Source organism: Danio rerio, chromosome 7, assembly GCF_049306965.1.
Source record: "Danio rerio strain Tuebingen ecotype United States chromosome 7, GRCz12tu, whole genome shotgun sequence".
Taxonomy (NCBI): domain Eukaryota; kingdom Metazoa; phylum Chordata; class Actinopteri; order Cypriniformes; family Danionidae; genus Danio; species Danio rerio.
Genome location: NC_133182.1, coordinates 22599526 through 22614318, shown reverse-complemented (window position 1 = coordinate 22614318; position 14793 = coordinate 22599526). Strand labels below are relative to the sequence as shown.

Below are 14793 nucleotides of genomic sequence, written 5' to 3'. Positions count from 1 at the left end.
GGTGTATGGCCATACATGATAAAATGCGCTTCATAAATACACATGACATTACATTGTTGCCATAGGACCCGTACCGGCCAGCGGCGCCTCTAAGTCAATCAGAATTCCCCCTGCTTTTAAGGAGAGCAAGCGTTAAAGAGGCTGACAAACAATGCAGCACATACTTAATAATAAAAATGAATTATTAACAACATTCTAGACAATTTCAACAGTCATTGATTATTTAAATCAGTAATCTAATCTTAAGTGTAATTAAAAAAAATCTAATATGCAAGCTTAAGTTACGTTTTGAATATCCAATTTCAGCACAGACATCTGAGCCTGTGTTTGAAACACAAACATAGTCTTCTTCCCCCATAGCAATTGTAACCACTACAATAGGATGAAAGCAAATTTATTGAAAATAAGCATGTAACACAAATGTATGAACAATATTTAACTAACATTTACATTATCGGGAAGCATTTATAAGTACTATATGTAGTATTCAAAAGGGCTTATGGGTAAAGTAATGACAAGTGTGAGTTAATGCAGAAATGTGTTTAGTAAAAGAAAGAAGATTTATAATACTTCAAACACTGTGATTACATCAAACTACACAACAATGACTCATGTGAGTGTTAATAATGTTAGCACTTCGTCTGTTGTAGGATAAACACTCCACAAACAAAAGCTCTGGGAAATCTCTCCCATTTTAGGAAACACTTGCTCATTGTGTTGTTTCTAGTGCTCCCTAGTGGACACTTTGGGAACGCCGACATATTTGGCCCACTATCAAAAGTTTCTCCTCCTTAATTACACACATAAAACAACTTAGCTGAAGCACTGAGGGCTGTGAGTATTTCTACTGGCGCTAGATTTCTACAATCCTCCATTTTAAAACCTCCCATAGAGTTTGTAAATATATATTTTTATTCAAACTTTTAGACAACTGGTTGCCACTTTTTTATCAAGGGAACATTCAACAGTGTGAGCGGTTTTCCTTCTCGTTTCTCACCTCATTTCTTCAACAGCATGCTCAGTGATTATTCTGCTGAAGAAAGTCTTCACCTTTTGAAGCTGTTACAATGTCTGTCCAGTGAGAGGCAGTCTTGCTCACACATACTCTTTGTTGCTGCCGTTGGCTGATCGTGTAGAGTTACTTTTAGGATATTTTGACACTTGTTTACTTCGAGGGCAAGAGGCAGCCAACATGGCTCCACCGAGAACATCAAGAAATGAGCCACCCCAAGCTATGAAAATGGCTGCTCCAAACTCAAACCTAATGTTAAAGAAGAAAGAGAAAAGGTTATAAAGAGACAGGTCAATAGCCAGCCTATTCAAAAGGGTGGTTATTTATTCTAAAAAAAAAGAGAGAATTTTTATTTTATTTTATTTTTTAGAGTTTTAAGCAGTTATTCTCCTCAATGTCTATTAAATTACAAGCTTCAAATACTTCATTTTAGTGACATTTTAAGCACTAATCTTTGCTGCATTAGCACACTTTTTGATGCAACCAAAATATTTCCTACAATTTTGTCAAAGTGCTTACCATACTATTTTACCACAGTGTGTTTATTTAGAAATGTGTGTTTAAGCTACAGTAAGTGATTAAAGTTCTATAAATAATGTTATGAGATTAGACTTTTAAATTAAAACGTTGGAATACAGTATGAAAAAAATAGTTATTTTCAAAATACAAATTTATTATCATGCATCATTAAAACAAAACAATTAGGAGTCTGTTAAACTTACTAAAAACATATTAAAGAGCCCCTATTATGGGTTTTTGAAAATTACTTTCCATGCAGAGTGCAACAGATCTAAGTGAATACTTTCAGCTGAGGTTAATATCTGAAAGTGCACCTTGTTTAAAAATATATATGTTTATATAAAGGTGGACTTCTTCTTGTGTGATATAATTTAATGAAATCATTTCAAAACAAAACTTAATTTAACTTAATTTACAGATAACTTGATTTACAGAGAGATTCTAACTGAATTCTTTTATGTTTTTTTTACAAAGTGAGTGGTTTTGGACCTTCAAAATGTGTTTTTTTTTTGTTTGTTGTTGACTTGATATTTTCAGTTGAAAACAACGATTACCATATTATGGGAAGCGATAAATATTGCACACGCCTGCTGTATCATTTCATTTGAAAGTGTTTCCTAACCCTGTCCCTGGAAGCTACCCAACGCTGCACATTTTTGGATGCTTCCAAAATCAATCCCACCCAATTCAACTCATCAACAGAAGAAGAGCTCCAAAACCTGAAACGGGTGTGTCAAAAAGAGAAACAAAATGTGTCTTATTGGGTGACATCCAGGAACAGAGTTGGGACACTTTGCTCCAGATATTGAGCAAAATAAAATTCTTTGCACTCACTTGGTGTTGACTGGAGTGAAGGGGTTGTAGAATGCTCGGATCACATTATGGGCAAACCACGAGCAGGCGACAACTGCACAGAGGGCTATAGGAAAATAAATGCAGAAATGAAGGCTGTGTAATATGACTGATATATTGTATGAATGAAATGTAAACTATTTGTCAGGGGTCCCCAATCTCGTTCCTGGAGGTCCGGTGCCCTGCAAGGTTGAGCTCCAACTTGCCTCAATACACCTGCCTGGGTGTTTCAAGTATACCTAGTAAGACCTTGATTAGCTTGTTCAGGTGTGCTTGATTAGGGATGGAGCTAAAATCCGCAGGATACCAGACCTCTAGGAATAAGTTTGGTGATCCCTGCTATATTGTTTGATGTTGTCACAAAATACACAGGTTAAGGAAGTACTTTCTCATTATTCATCAAACGTAGTCTTACAAAGAGTATCACCATATAGAACACGCAGGCAGAAATGCCAATAGCAGCATGGTTAAAAAGCGGCAAGCTTTGTATTTACATTTTTTAGCACTTTTTAAAAAAAATGTTGGGCCTGTAATCATTAGTTTTTGTTTGTATTTTATATTTTTACATTCTTAAATCAACATTTGCCCTCAAGTTCTAATCAAAATGAAAATATAATAACATAAATCAATGGATTCGATGCAGTGAATAATAAACCACACTGAACTGAACTAAACTGAACTTCAACACTGAAAACTGAACTGACACTGTTTCAATTTACTATAATCTTCTATGTAAAGGTGCTTTGACACAATCTACATTGTAAAAGCGCTATAGAAATAAAGACGGATTGAACTGAACATATCACCATCATCAGGGCCCAGTTTTTCCCAAAAAAAAAAAAAAAAAAAAAGAAAAGAACCTAGATCAAATTGGTCCAGATTTGTTAATCCCATGTCTTGCTATGCAGGAGATACTGATTTGTCTTACGTTAATCACAGTTTTTTTAAAGGAACATAGGGTTGGGTCACTGTGATCTAAATACCAAATTTCAGAATTACCAAAATCCTGTTTAGCAGAGCTTTACAGTGTACCTACTGGCTTAGTAAAAAACAACAGATATGAGCGGCCACAAACAGCTCTTGTTTGTTTTAATGGTAAGAAACAGAAACACTGTAATCAACAAACATTTGACGTTGTTTAGTTTGTTCTAATACAATACTGCTTTGATATTGTTTTCTTGTTGTTTACCATCTCTCATCAGATGTGGCATGCTTTATAGGCTTCAAATATGAAGGAATATATATATCATCAGTAACTCTGTTACTTTTAAAAAACCTATTTGCAAGATTTGATCCGATCTGTGATCCAAAATCCCATTGGATTACTTTTGAAAAACCGGGCCCGGGATATGAACTGACATTTTGTAATATATATGAGATTTTTGCCATATACAAGCCTTTAGAATGCTTTCACACTTGCATCACTGAATCACACGTAAATCGTGTTAATCGAGTTTGTTTTCCCATTTTGTGCAGTTCATTTGGATGAGTGTACACCAAAAGTTTAAACAAGCGAACAGAGAACTGCTTAAAGAGCTTTCAAATGAACATCCGAGCGCTTCCTTTGTGGTGAGAACATGATGTGAACTCGAGGAAACGCAACTGCAAAAATACTGTGCATTTTTGGACTAAACCAGTATTTGGTTACAGTGCTTTAGCAACAGCTCCATGGCAGCTTGCAGACAAACATCTGAAGTTACTTGCGATCTTTACCATTTGCAGTGATTTAAACAATTTTTCAAACTGCATCTGTGTTTAATTCTTGAAATGAATAGTGTGTCTGAAGAGATGCACAATAGCTAATATATAATAACTACAGAAAAAATCAGCCAGTGCAGTTCATACTAACAAGCATCATGTTGTCTGCTGGATTTTCTTCCTCATTGTTTACTTTTGGGAGATCTGTTGGAATATTTGTGTATGTTAAAGTTCATTGCACACTGAATCCGTTATATTCATCTGAAATTTTCGCACATTGAAAAATAAATGCACGCTGCCTCTGAAACTTAGTTTTTTTTTTTTACATTCAATAAAAGTGTTTTGAGAGGTGTTTTCACTATTCAGAGTAGAGCTAACCAATATATAATTTCAGCATTGATATCGCAATGTGCACATCATCTGCAATAGTCACATCATAGGATCTGCAATGTTGAGTCATGATTATAATTGACCAGGTGAAACAGTTCAGAACATTTGAGAACTGTGTGGTTATTGCAGAGTCCAACCATAATGGAGTAAAAGCTTATCATTCGTTTTTAGGAAGTTATTAATAACAGAGTTATTTTATTCTTTATTCAATACTTTATTCAAGCACAAGTCATCCATTCTTTCATATTCTTTTTGGCTTAGTCCCTTTAATAATCAGGGGTCGCTACAGCGGAATAACTGCCAACTTAGCCAGCATATGTTTTAGGCAGTGGATGCCCTTCCAGCCGCAACCCAACACTGGGAAACACCCATACACACTTGCATTCAGACTCATACACTACAGACAGCAAACCCAATTCACCTATAGCGTATGTCTTTGGACTGTGGCGAAAACCAGAGCACCCGAAGAACACCCACATGACAGGCACAAGTCATTTGACTATTTTTTACTTTAATAATGGATAATTTTATTGAATTATTTATACACTAAAGACTTTTGCAGAGCTATTTTACATTCGATTATTCAATATCTGTACCTGAACACTATTTGACTGCCCTGAAAACCATTCAACCATTTAATCTATGCTTGTAATTTGTTAATTACATTTTAAACATAATTTACTTCCCTACAGATTTATCCTAACTGAATAAATTCTTTTAAAAAAGCAGTTTTCAAGTCATAAGGAGAAATTTTATATTTTTAGCAAAACTTATTTGTTTATTTGTAAACTAATGGTAAGTGGATCACATGCTTTTGATTGAACAAAGCTGATCCCACATTAGCTAACACATGGATTCACCAATCAGATGAATCCCTTGAAGTATTCTCCATTCCACCCCTACTCCTCAGCCCTTTTCTTTAATAGGGTGGATCGGTGGCTCAGTGGTTAGCACTGTTGCCTCACAGCAAGAATGTCACTGGTCTAAGTCCTTACCAGGCCAGTCGACGTTTCTGTTCAGTTTACATGTTCTCCCGACATGCGCCATAAGTGACTTGACCAAACCAAATTGGCAACAAAGACGAGCTCTTAATAAACAGTATATCTCTCTATAGCAATCCCTTGTATTTAGCCTCAAATAAGCAGGGGAGCTCTCGAGACCTACCTGAGCTTAAACTCCACTCTCACCCTGCAAATTGGGAGGGAGCCCTGGGCTAGAGAATCTTATGAGCTTAGGGCTCTCTTCTGGGACAGCATGCTAAACACACTTTTTAATCAATCATAAGCTAAGTGTGAACTCTTGAATTGCAGATAAACTGAATATCGCAATGTCAGATTTTTCCAATATCATGCAACCCTAATTCAGAGCCAACGTTCAAGTGAAAGCGAACTTCAAAATGCTGTCACTTGCAGCACAAAGCACTTTATGACAAACACAGTACATTAAATAATAAATGTGGTAGATGGTTGAGAACCACTGCTGTACTGGTTTTAATTCCTGGCCCGCACATTTCCCATGCTGCCGATTGTCGAGAGTGTGTATATCCATAGTGCTGCCAGTCTCTGTTTAGGATTAATTTGTTTACAGTAAAACAGTGTTATGTGGCTAACTTAAGTTAAATAATCTTTGAAATGAACTCTGATAAGGAGGTGAACTCTCCCTCCTCTCCCTGGAATGGATTGGATGTACATAATATTTCCTCTTTCTTTTTTAAGAAAGAAAGAGAAAAACAAAGCATCACTGCTTGAATGTTTAGTACATTTTTTTTGTGTGAAAAAATTATTTAATACACATCCGACTCAGTGTGCAAGGTTTCTGTGCATGACAGATGTTTAGGATACGAACACATACAGTAAACACACATAAGAAATTTTTGAACTTCAGTGTGCAAATTCCTTAATTCTGCAAAGCAGTTTGGTAAATATGTTCAATGACACATCTGGCCAACAAGTGATGTGGATGTTGTCACATGACTGAATTTTGGTTAATTTCCCCTGGTTCGGATGACTAAATGAACTGAAGAACCACAGGTGTGGAAGCATTCTTAAAGACAGATCTTTCTTTCTTCGCCAGTATCTTCAAAGCATTAGCTAGCCAGTTTTCTTTGATGTTGCTTGACCCCTAGACTAAGAGCCATTTTATGATGTTAGACACAGGCTGATGTTATGTAAGAGGAGTTCAAAGATGTTTTACTGTAAACTTGCTTAAGCCTGTTTGAACAGTCTGTCTTAGTGTCTCGCTCACCTCCTACAAGAAGTATGATGCCTCCAGTCATGGCCGTGCGAGTCTTGCGAACTTTGTCGTCAGCTCCACAAGTGGTGCACTTCATGCCTATACTGGCCACACCGAGACCAGCAATGGACACAATGATCCCCACAATCATCAAAGCTCGGGTTGCTTGCAGGTCACCTGCAGGACACGGGTAGAGATGGACGGAATATCAAACAGATGCAGATACTAAAGATCTTAAGAAGGATAGCTCAACCCAAAATAAAACTTTAGGTGACTTTTTTTTTTTAAACGGTGGTCCTTGCCTTTTCATAAAATTCAATTTAGTGGCTACTTTGAGATTCAAAAACATATACAGGCAAAAGAATATTCATATACAGTATGTGGCTCCTGACTATACATTAAATTAATGTTCTATAAGTGAAATTGTTGATATGTGCAATAAATTTAACATTTTACTTTTTGACTCTTGTATATATGGGCAGGGGAATCTAGGAAATTTCAAGTGTATTGTTTCTCCTTTTTATCTTCTTCTACAGACTGTTAAACCTCAATGAATCGCCAGGAATCATGGGTATTTATTTGTTTTGTCTGTGTAATTTTATTTTGTTGCCTGAAGGCATTGGCTAGCATTTATGCATCACTAAGTACTACAGTTTCAGCGAAACAATCTTCTCAATCTTGGATAAAAAAACTGGCAAATGGCCAAACCACCAGGAATCTAAATAATAACAAAAATAGTTTAATTTTATCTAAAGAAAATAACAGTTTCAATTATCAAAGCACATAGTTGAAGTCAAAATTATTAGCCCCCCTGTTTAATCCCCCCCCAATTTCTGTTTAAAGGAGAGATTTTTTTTTTTCCAACACATTTCTAATCATAATAGTTTTAATAAATCATTTCTAATAATTATGTATTTAATCTTTGCCATGATGACAGTAAATCATATTGACTAGATATTTTTCAAGACACTTCTATACAGCTTAAAGTGACATTTAAAGGCTTAACTAGGTTAATTAGGTTAACTAGGCAGGTTAGGGTAGTTAAGCAAGTTATTGTATAACGATGGTTTGTTCTGTAGGCTATTGAAAAAATACAGCTTAAATAATAATATTTTTTACTATTATATAATGACTAATAATTTTGACCTTAAAATGGTTTTAAAACATTTTAAAACTCTTTTTAGTCTAGCCGAAATAAAACCAATAAGATCGATCAGCCGGAGATCAGTATTGGCTGATAATCACCTTTTATGAACCTAACGGTTCTTACTAATGTGGCTGATCACATAAACCCATCTCAAGTGTTTGTTTACAAGCAGAGGAAGATGCATTATAAATTCTTATGCATCAAATATGCATTCTAAACTTTTTCTTCATTGAATTATTCTTCCATCATTTTCGATGTTTTAAAAAAACATAGTCATTCATTTTTCTTTTAATATGTTTTTATCTATTATTTTCTGTAAAGCTGTTTCTGACCGTGGCGTGTGCACACTAAATGGTTATAAGAAACATGTTAAAATGATTATATGCAACATCCTTTATTTATTCTCTTAGAAAAGGAGAAAGCTACACTTAAGTGTCATACATGCAATAATAAAGTTATATAAAGCTTGAAGCATCAGAATCGGCATTCTGTATTGGCCAATCACCATTAAGAGAAATCGGTATTTGGTATCGGCTTCAAAAATCCTGATAGGAGCATCCCTAATATAAATATAAAAATTAATATCTAAACATTCATTTACTTGTCGGCTTAGGCCCTTTATTAATCTGGGGTCTCCACAGCGGAAAGAACCGCCAAATTATCCAGCAAGTTTTTACGCAGCAGATGCCATTCCAGCACCCGGAGGAAACCCACGTGAAGGCAGGGAGGACATGCAAACTCCACACAGAAACACCAACTGAGCCAAGGCTCGAACCAGCGACCTTCTTGCTGTGAGGCGACAGCACTACCTATTGCGCCACTGCTTCGCCCCCAAATATCTAAACAATCTAAACAAAGATCTAAACTAGTGTCAGTCATACAACAGGCCAGACCACAAATAACTAGAGGTTTCTATAAAAATTGTATGTTAATAATGTGCATACAATTTGCTCAAAGCAATTTTGTGCCTTCTTTAAGATTGTTTCAGTGTCAGAGATTTGGGGTAAATACTTTCAGAAGAGGTGCAGAAATCTGTCAGATTTTAATAAAACATCTTTCACTTGTGCTTTAAGAAAATGACTGAATTCTCATTTTGGGGTAATCTTAATTTAATTACTAATTAAATTCTTGAAGTTGCAGTTTATGAAAGCAAAAACACTGCACACCCACTAACAAACAACTGTTAAGAAAGGAGGCCATTGTAAAGGGTCTATTTAAAATCTATCGCTTCGACAAAACCCCTGAAAGAGCAAGGAAGAAGCCATTCCAACAAGAACCAGTCTGTGCCAGTGCATTCCTGTACATGTGCACACAAAACCCACCAAGAGAGGGGCAGGGGTGTTAGCTGTAGTGAAGTGGAAGAATTATTCCTCTCCTTTATTCATTAAAGCACAATAAGGCATCTCTTGCCAGGCGCAGAAACACAGTCAGCTGTGGAATTCAGAGGGTCGCCCTTTATCCTCCTCCTCCCACTCTAATTCAACCTGCTGTCAGGTGCAGTTCCAGCCTGTTTCAACTGGAAGTTTCCTACAGTTTTCCTAGAAATGACCTCTGAACTTTTGTATTGAGCCCCACAGTAAAAACATCAAGATCAAGATTCAAAATCAAGATGGAGTAAACTACACTTGAGCTAAATGCCAATTTTGGAGGATCTGCACAATCTGTAATTGTCCTGGAAACTCTGAGGAGAGGTGTGAGATTGTGGTTTTCTATCCAAGTCCTTTGGGAACAGGGAAAGTTTGAGTAACAGACATAAACTGAAACAATCAATTCACAATTTATTATTGGTAGTTGGGTGTGTTAATAAAAATTCCCTGGCAGCTATAGAAACAATGGGCTTCATTTTTCCTGGAGAAGCACAGGCTCCCCTCCTGGTTACATTGCAGGCGTACAGTAGATTGAAACTCCCATATCCATTAATCAAGCGCAGACTGGAAACAGTAGCGCTGTTTATTTGAGTGTGTGTGTGAAGAACAGAGAGTTCCAATAAACACCTACTGTACATATTTACAGTATATTATAGGACAGGTGATTTAAAACAATATAGATAATTAATTCCATACGAATGAGGTGTTTTTCTAATATTTGTGAATTGACATTATTATTTTTGTCACATTTATTATTATGACTTATTCATTAGCCTAAAAGGGAATAGTTCACTTCAAAATGAAAATTTACTCATTATTTACTCACCCTTAAGTGGTTTCAAACCTGGTTTATGAGTTTGAACGCTAATAAATTATTAGAAGGAAGCTGAAAATCTGTAGCCCTTGACTTCCAAAATAAATAAATAAATAAATAAATATGGAAGTAAAACTTTTTTTTTTTTTTTTTACAGACAAAAGAAACTCAAACAGGTTTGGGTCAATTGAAGCGTCAGAAAATGATAACAGCATTTAATTTTATTTGGGTGGGAGAACAACACCTTTAAGAAGTTATTTAAAAGTAACATGAAAAAAAAACTGAATAATGTAAAACAATGTAATCTATAAGAAATATAAAACATTAATAGATGTTAATATGGATAAAAAATAAGTAACTGAGGACATATCAGATAGATAGATAGATAGATAGACAGATAGACAGATAGATAGATAGATAGATAGATAGATAGATAGATAGATAGATAGATAGATAGATAGATAGATAGATAGATAGATAGATAAACAGGAAGATAGACAAACATACTGATACTCACTGTCCAGCTGCAGAATAGAGTCATAGATTTTGCACTGAAGTTGTCCGGTGCTCTGAAATGCGCAGGACATCCACAGTCCCTGGTAAGTGGCCACTGCGGTGATGATACTGTCTCCCACATACGCGGACATCTTCCACTGGGGCAGGATGGTGCCCACGATCAGTCCAATGATGCCAATCAGAGAGAGACCGAACCCAAGCAACTGAACGCCCGAGTTTGCCATTTCTTTTCGAAGCTTAAATGGCAAGCTGAGCAACAGTTTTCAATAAACTTTAGAGAAACGTCGATAATCCCTTATCCTGTCCCGCACCTGTTCCTCTCTGGAGGAACGCTCAGACTATACTGACGATGAAGCTGTGGAACTTTTCCCCCAAAACAAAACCTAGCAGCCAGTCACGCAGCTGGATGTGTTTATAGGCTACCGCGACACAGATGTCAACTGCAGCCGAAGTGTTGCATAAAATACAGATGCCGAAGCGCGTTCTCGAGGGAATGACGGAGGAACGGCTGTCTGATTGATGCGCGATTGTGCCATGCGGTGTCGTGACGTCACACCACGCAAAAACACTCACATTATATTACAAAATAAAAAGAAAGTGGAGGATAAGAAAGGATTTTGTTACTGAGATGTGGGGTTTCATACTAATAACGAGAACTTGAATTGTAAAGGGCAGCATATTTTAAATGAATATTATTAAGTACCAAATAGGTATAAGAAAAAGTGGGCTCAATGTAAACCAGCCTTTTCGTATTTTATAAACGTCTTTATATCTATATAATCATTTCTTAACAATGACAAAACCAAACCTTTCTCCTTTTTTCCTTTGTTTTCAGGTTATTGAAATGCAGTGATGTTTCTTTCTTGTTGTATTTGTTGCATTCACTTAAAAAACAATTGGTTTTGCAACTCTACACGTCATTCATTATTAATACATTATATATTATTACTTGTGTGTGTGTGTGTATACTCACCAGCCAGCCAATCACATGGCAGCAATTCAATGCATTTAAGCATGTAGACATGGTCGAGACAATCTGCTGTAGTTTAAACCGAGCATCGGAATGGGGAAGAAAGGTCATTTAAGTGACTTTGAAAGTGGCATGGTGGTTGGTGCCAGACGGGCTGGTCTGAGTAATTCAGAAACTGCGGGTCTACTGGGATTTGCAAACACAACCATCTAGGGCAGGGATGTCAAACTCAGTTCCTGGAGGGCCGCAGCCCTGCACAGTTTAGTTCCAAGCCTAATTAAACACACCTGATCAAACTAAGTCCTTCAGGCTTGTTTGAAACCTACAGGCAAGTGTGTTGGAGCAGGGTTAGAACTAGGGCTGCGGCCCTCCAGGAATTGAGTTTAACATTCCTGATCTGGGGATTACAGAGAATGGTCCAAAAAAGAGAAAATGTCCAGTGAGCAGCAGTTCTGTGGGCACAAATGGCTTGTTGATGCCAGAGGTCAGAGGAGAATGGCCAGACTGGTTTGAGCTGATAGAAAGGCAACAGTAACTCAAATAACCACTAGTTACAACCGAGGTATGCAGAAGAGCATCTCTGAAACATAATTTGAGATTTTTTTAGGCTAAATGGTGTAAATGTGTTTTTTGTTGTTGTAAATAGTTTTGTTATAGCCGCTATTCTATAATTAATATTCTATAATTGAGATAAAATACCTTTTATTTGTGTGCTACGGTAATTGAACCACTTTAAGTAAAATAGATAAATTCCAGAAGCTTGATTTTTTACTTATAAGCACCTTACAAAACAAGCTTTAAATGTAATTAAATCTATCGGTGCTGGGCTGTTCATGGCTTTTTATGAGGGCACGTTTGTCACGTCTGACCATTCCATCAGGTGACCTCTGCATTTTTCAGAAAGGAGGAGAAAAAAAAACCTGGAACACTGTCAACTATTGTTTACAGTACAGAGTTGGCGCCAATGCTACAATGACTGCACAAAGGTAAAGAGGAAATATCTATAACCTGGGGAAAAAAAGGACGGAAGCAATAATATTCTGTACAGAGGAAATTACTTTCTTTCCAGAAATACCCGACATGCTTTAAAAGTAACACGATTAAAAATGACAATTTTTTTTTTATTATTGGCATCAATTTTTTTAAGCTTCCAAGTTTACAGGTGTGAAATGTGTCTTTACCTGGGGTTAAATGTGGTGTTCAGAATGACAAAAACCTGGTAAATGTTCAGACACTGATAGAAAATAACCAAAACAAAAATGCAGTGTCAAAAGCATAAAAAAATAATCTTTTACTGTTCTACTGAAGATAAAAAACACCTTAAATAGCCTGTGGATGAGTAAATAAATATCAGATTTTACATTTTTGGTGAACTTTACAATTCAGGAATTAGTTTGAGAAGATGACACGCTGGAAAGGGGAATAACAGTTGGAAGATAGGAGGATCTTTGCTACAGTAACATCTTGAAATTACCACACAGTACCCCGGTCACCCCTGGTAACGTGATTTATCGGTTACCCTATTGGCCAGTTCCTGAGCTCTGGGCCAAGCAGCCTTGACACAGACACACAAAAGAAACTTTGACTGTCTTTTTCTAAGCTTCTGTCCCCACCTAGTTCCAGTAAACAGACAACACACAGTATAGGGGGTGGGGGGGAGCAGACAGTGCTAAATCAGCCCAAAAGAAGAACAGAAAGTCCCTTCATGACTTTTTTTTCTGGCTGGCTCCAGTGATTTTCTTGAAGTTTATAGACAGAGTGAAAAACAGTGATTAAACTGGTGTAAGCCTCCTTAGAAGCCCACTGAACCGTTAGCAATAAAACACACAGGCCTCTGGTTCCCCCTCAAAAGCAGTGACTCGGCTAATGAGCTTTTCTTATTTCATTATTTCTTACCGCTTTCTTGCGCTTCTCATATGCAGCTAGGTGCCTTCATGGAAATATAAGTACAGGCCAGACTGATGTAATCGAGGAATTCAAAGGTTTTTTTCCTATTGCAGATTATATAAGTGGATTATAATTGTTGTTCTGCTAAATATTAGTGTGGAAAGTGATTTTTGAAAAAATATGATTTCTTTTTTTGCAAGAACACACGACTTTAAATGTAAATTTTGATCAAATTAATATATTCTTGCTCAATAAAAAAAAAATCTTACTTATATACATTGTAAAAAGCAATTACTTTAAAAATAAAGTAAACCCATTGCCTTAAAAGTGTCAAGTTGATTTTACTTAAAAATTTTTACTTCTGTTCCAACTTAGAACTATTAAGTTCACTTAAAGGTCCTAAAGTGCTTTGAAATGTGCATTTTTTATTCAATGTAAACACAATCTTAACTGAAACATGATGAGAAAGCGGAACAGAGTAGCTCCTAACCTTTTTGAAAAACAGCCAATAGTGTTTTGTTTTACCACAGCTCTGCCAGTGAAAGTGGTTGGGCTGAAGCGCATCAAATGAAAAGCAAATGAGAAGCTTCTTGATGGGGGCGGTGCATGTCACTTACTAGAGAGCACTTGATCAGTCAAGATTTGATGAGAAACTGTAGTATGTGGTGACGTGAATAAAACCGTTGATCTATTTAGGCAGAAGTGACAAATTACACGCTTTACATGTTGTATATCTCCTGAACATAAATTATGTCACTGTTTTGGAGCACACTAGCTTATTGATATCTTAAAATATAATAATACTGATATTAATTTCTAAAAACTTGATTTAAATGGGACCTTTAACTTAATTTTTATAATTATGCACTTAGTTTATTTACTTAATCATTTTAAGGCAGTGCTTGCTCATTTTTTTAAAGTCAACAAATCACTTTTTACAGTAAGAGGGAATGCAAAAAGTGGACTTTACATAACAGAATGAAACTATTTGAATTCAGCAGTCTATAATGAAATTTCAGAGGAAGACAGTAATTATATTTTGATTAATAATGTAATGTAAATGTAAAAATTTTTTTTTATAACTTTAAACCTTTGTAACTACTATTTAAAAGAAACTACTCAGGCTCAGGCTCATTTTGATTACGTACCACTATATACATTTCTGGAGAGGGCCAAATATGTCCCACGAGCTACTTTTTTTTTTTTTTTGCAATTTTTGTTTTTGTGAATCCACCAGAGGCCACTGTGTATGCTTTTTCAGATCTCAAATTTCTCTTGCAAGTGCCATTCGTGCCTGCTGTTCTCACATAAATCAACCAGAGGCTGCTGACTGACTGACTGACTGACTGACTTATTGACTGACCCACCCTCTCCTCCTTCCCTAAACCC

The 14793-nt window shown here is 36.2% G+C and overlaps 1 protein-coding gene across 1 annotated transcript; it reads right to left on the bottom strand.

Moving 5' to 3' along the window:
• Positions 1–378: 378 nt before the first annotated feature.
• cldn7a (claudin 7a) lies at positions 379–10967 on the bottom strand. Its single transcript, NM_001002340.1, has 4 exons — positions 10549–10967; positions 6716–6880; positions 2366–2450; positions 379–1261 (listed from the first exon to the last, which is right to left on the bottom strand). The coding sequence occupies exons 1-4, from the start codon at positions 10769–10771 to the stop codon at positions 1096–1098; spliced, it is 639 nt and encodes a 212-aa protein (NP_001002340.1). The 5' UTR covers positions 10772–10967; the 3' UTR covers positions 379–1095.
• Between the last annotated feature and the right edge of the window lie 3826 nt (positions 10968–14793).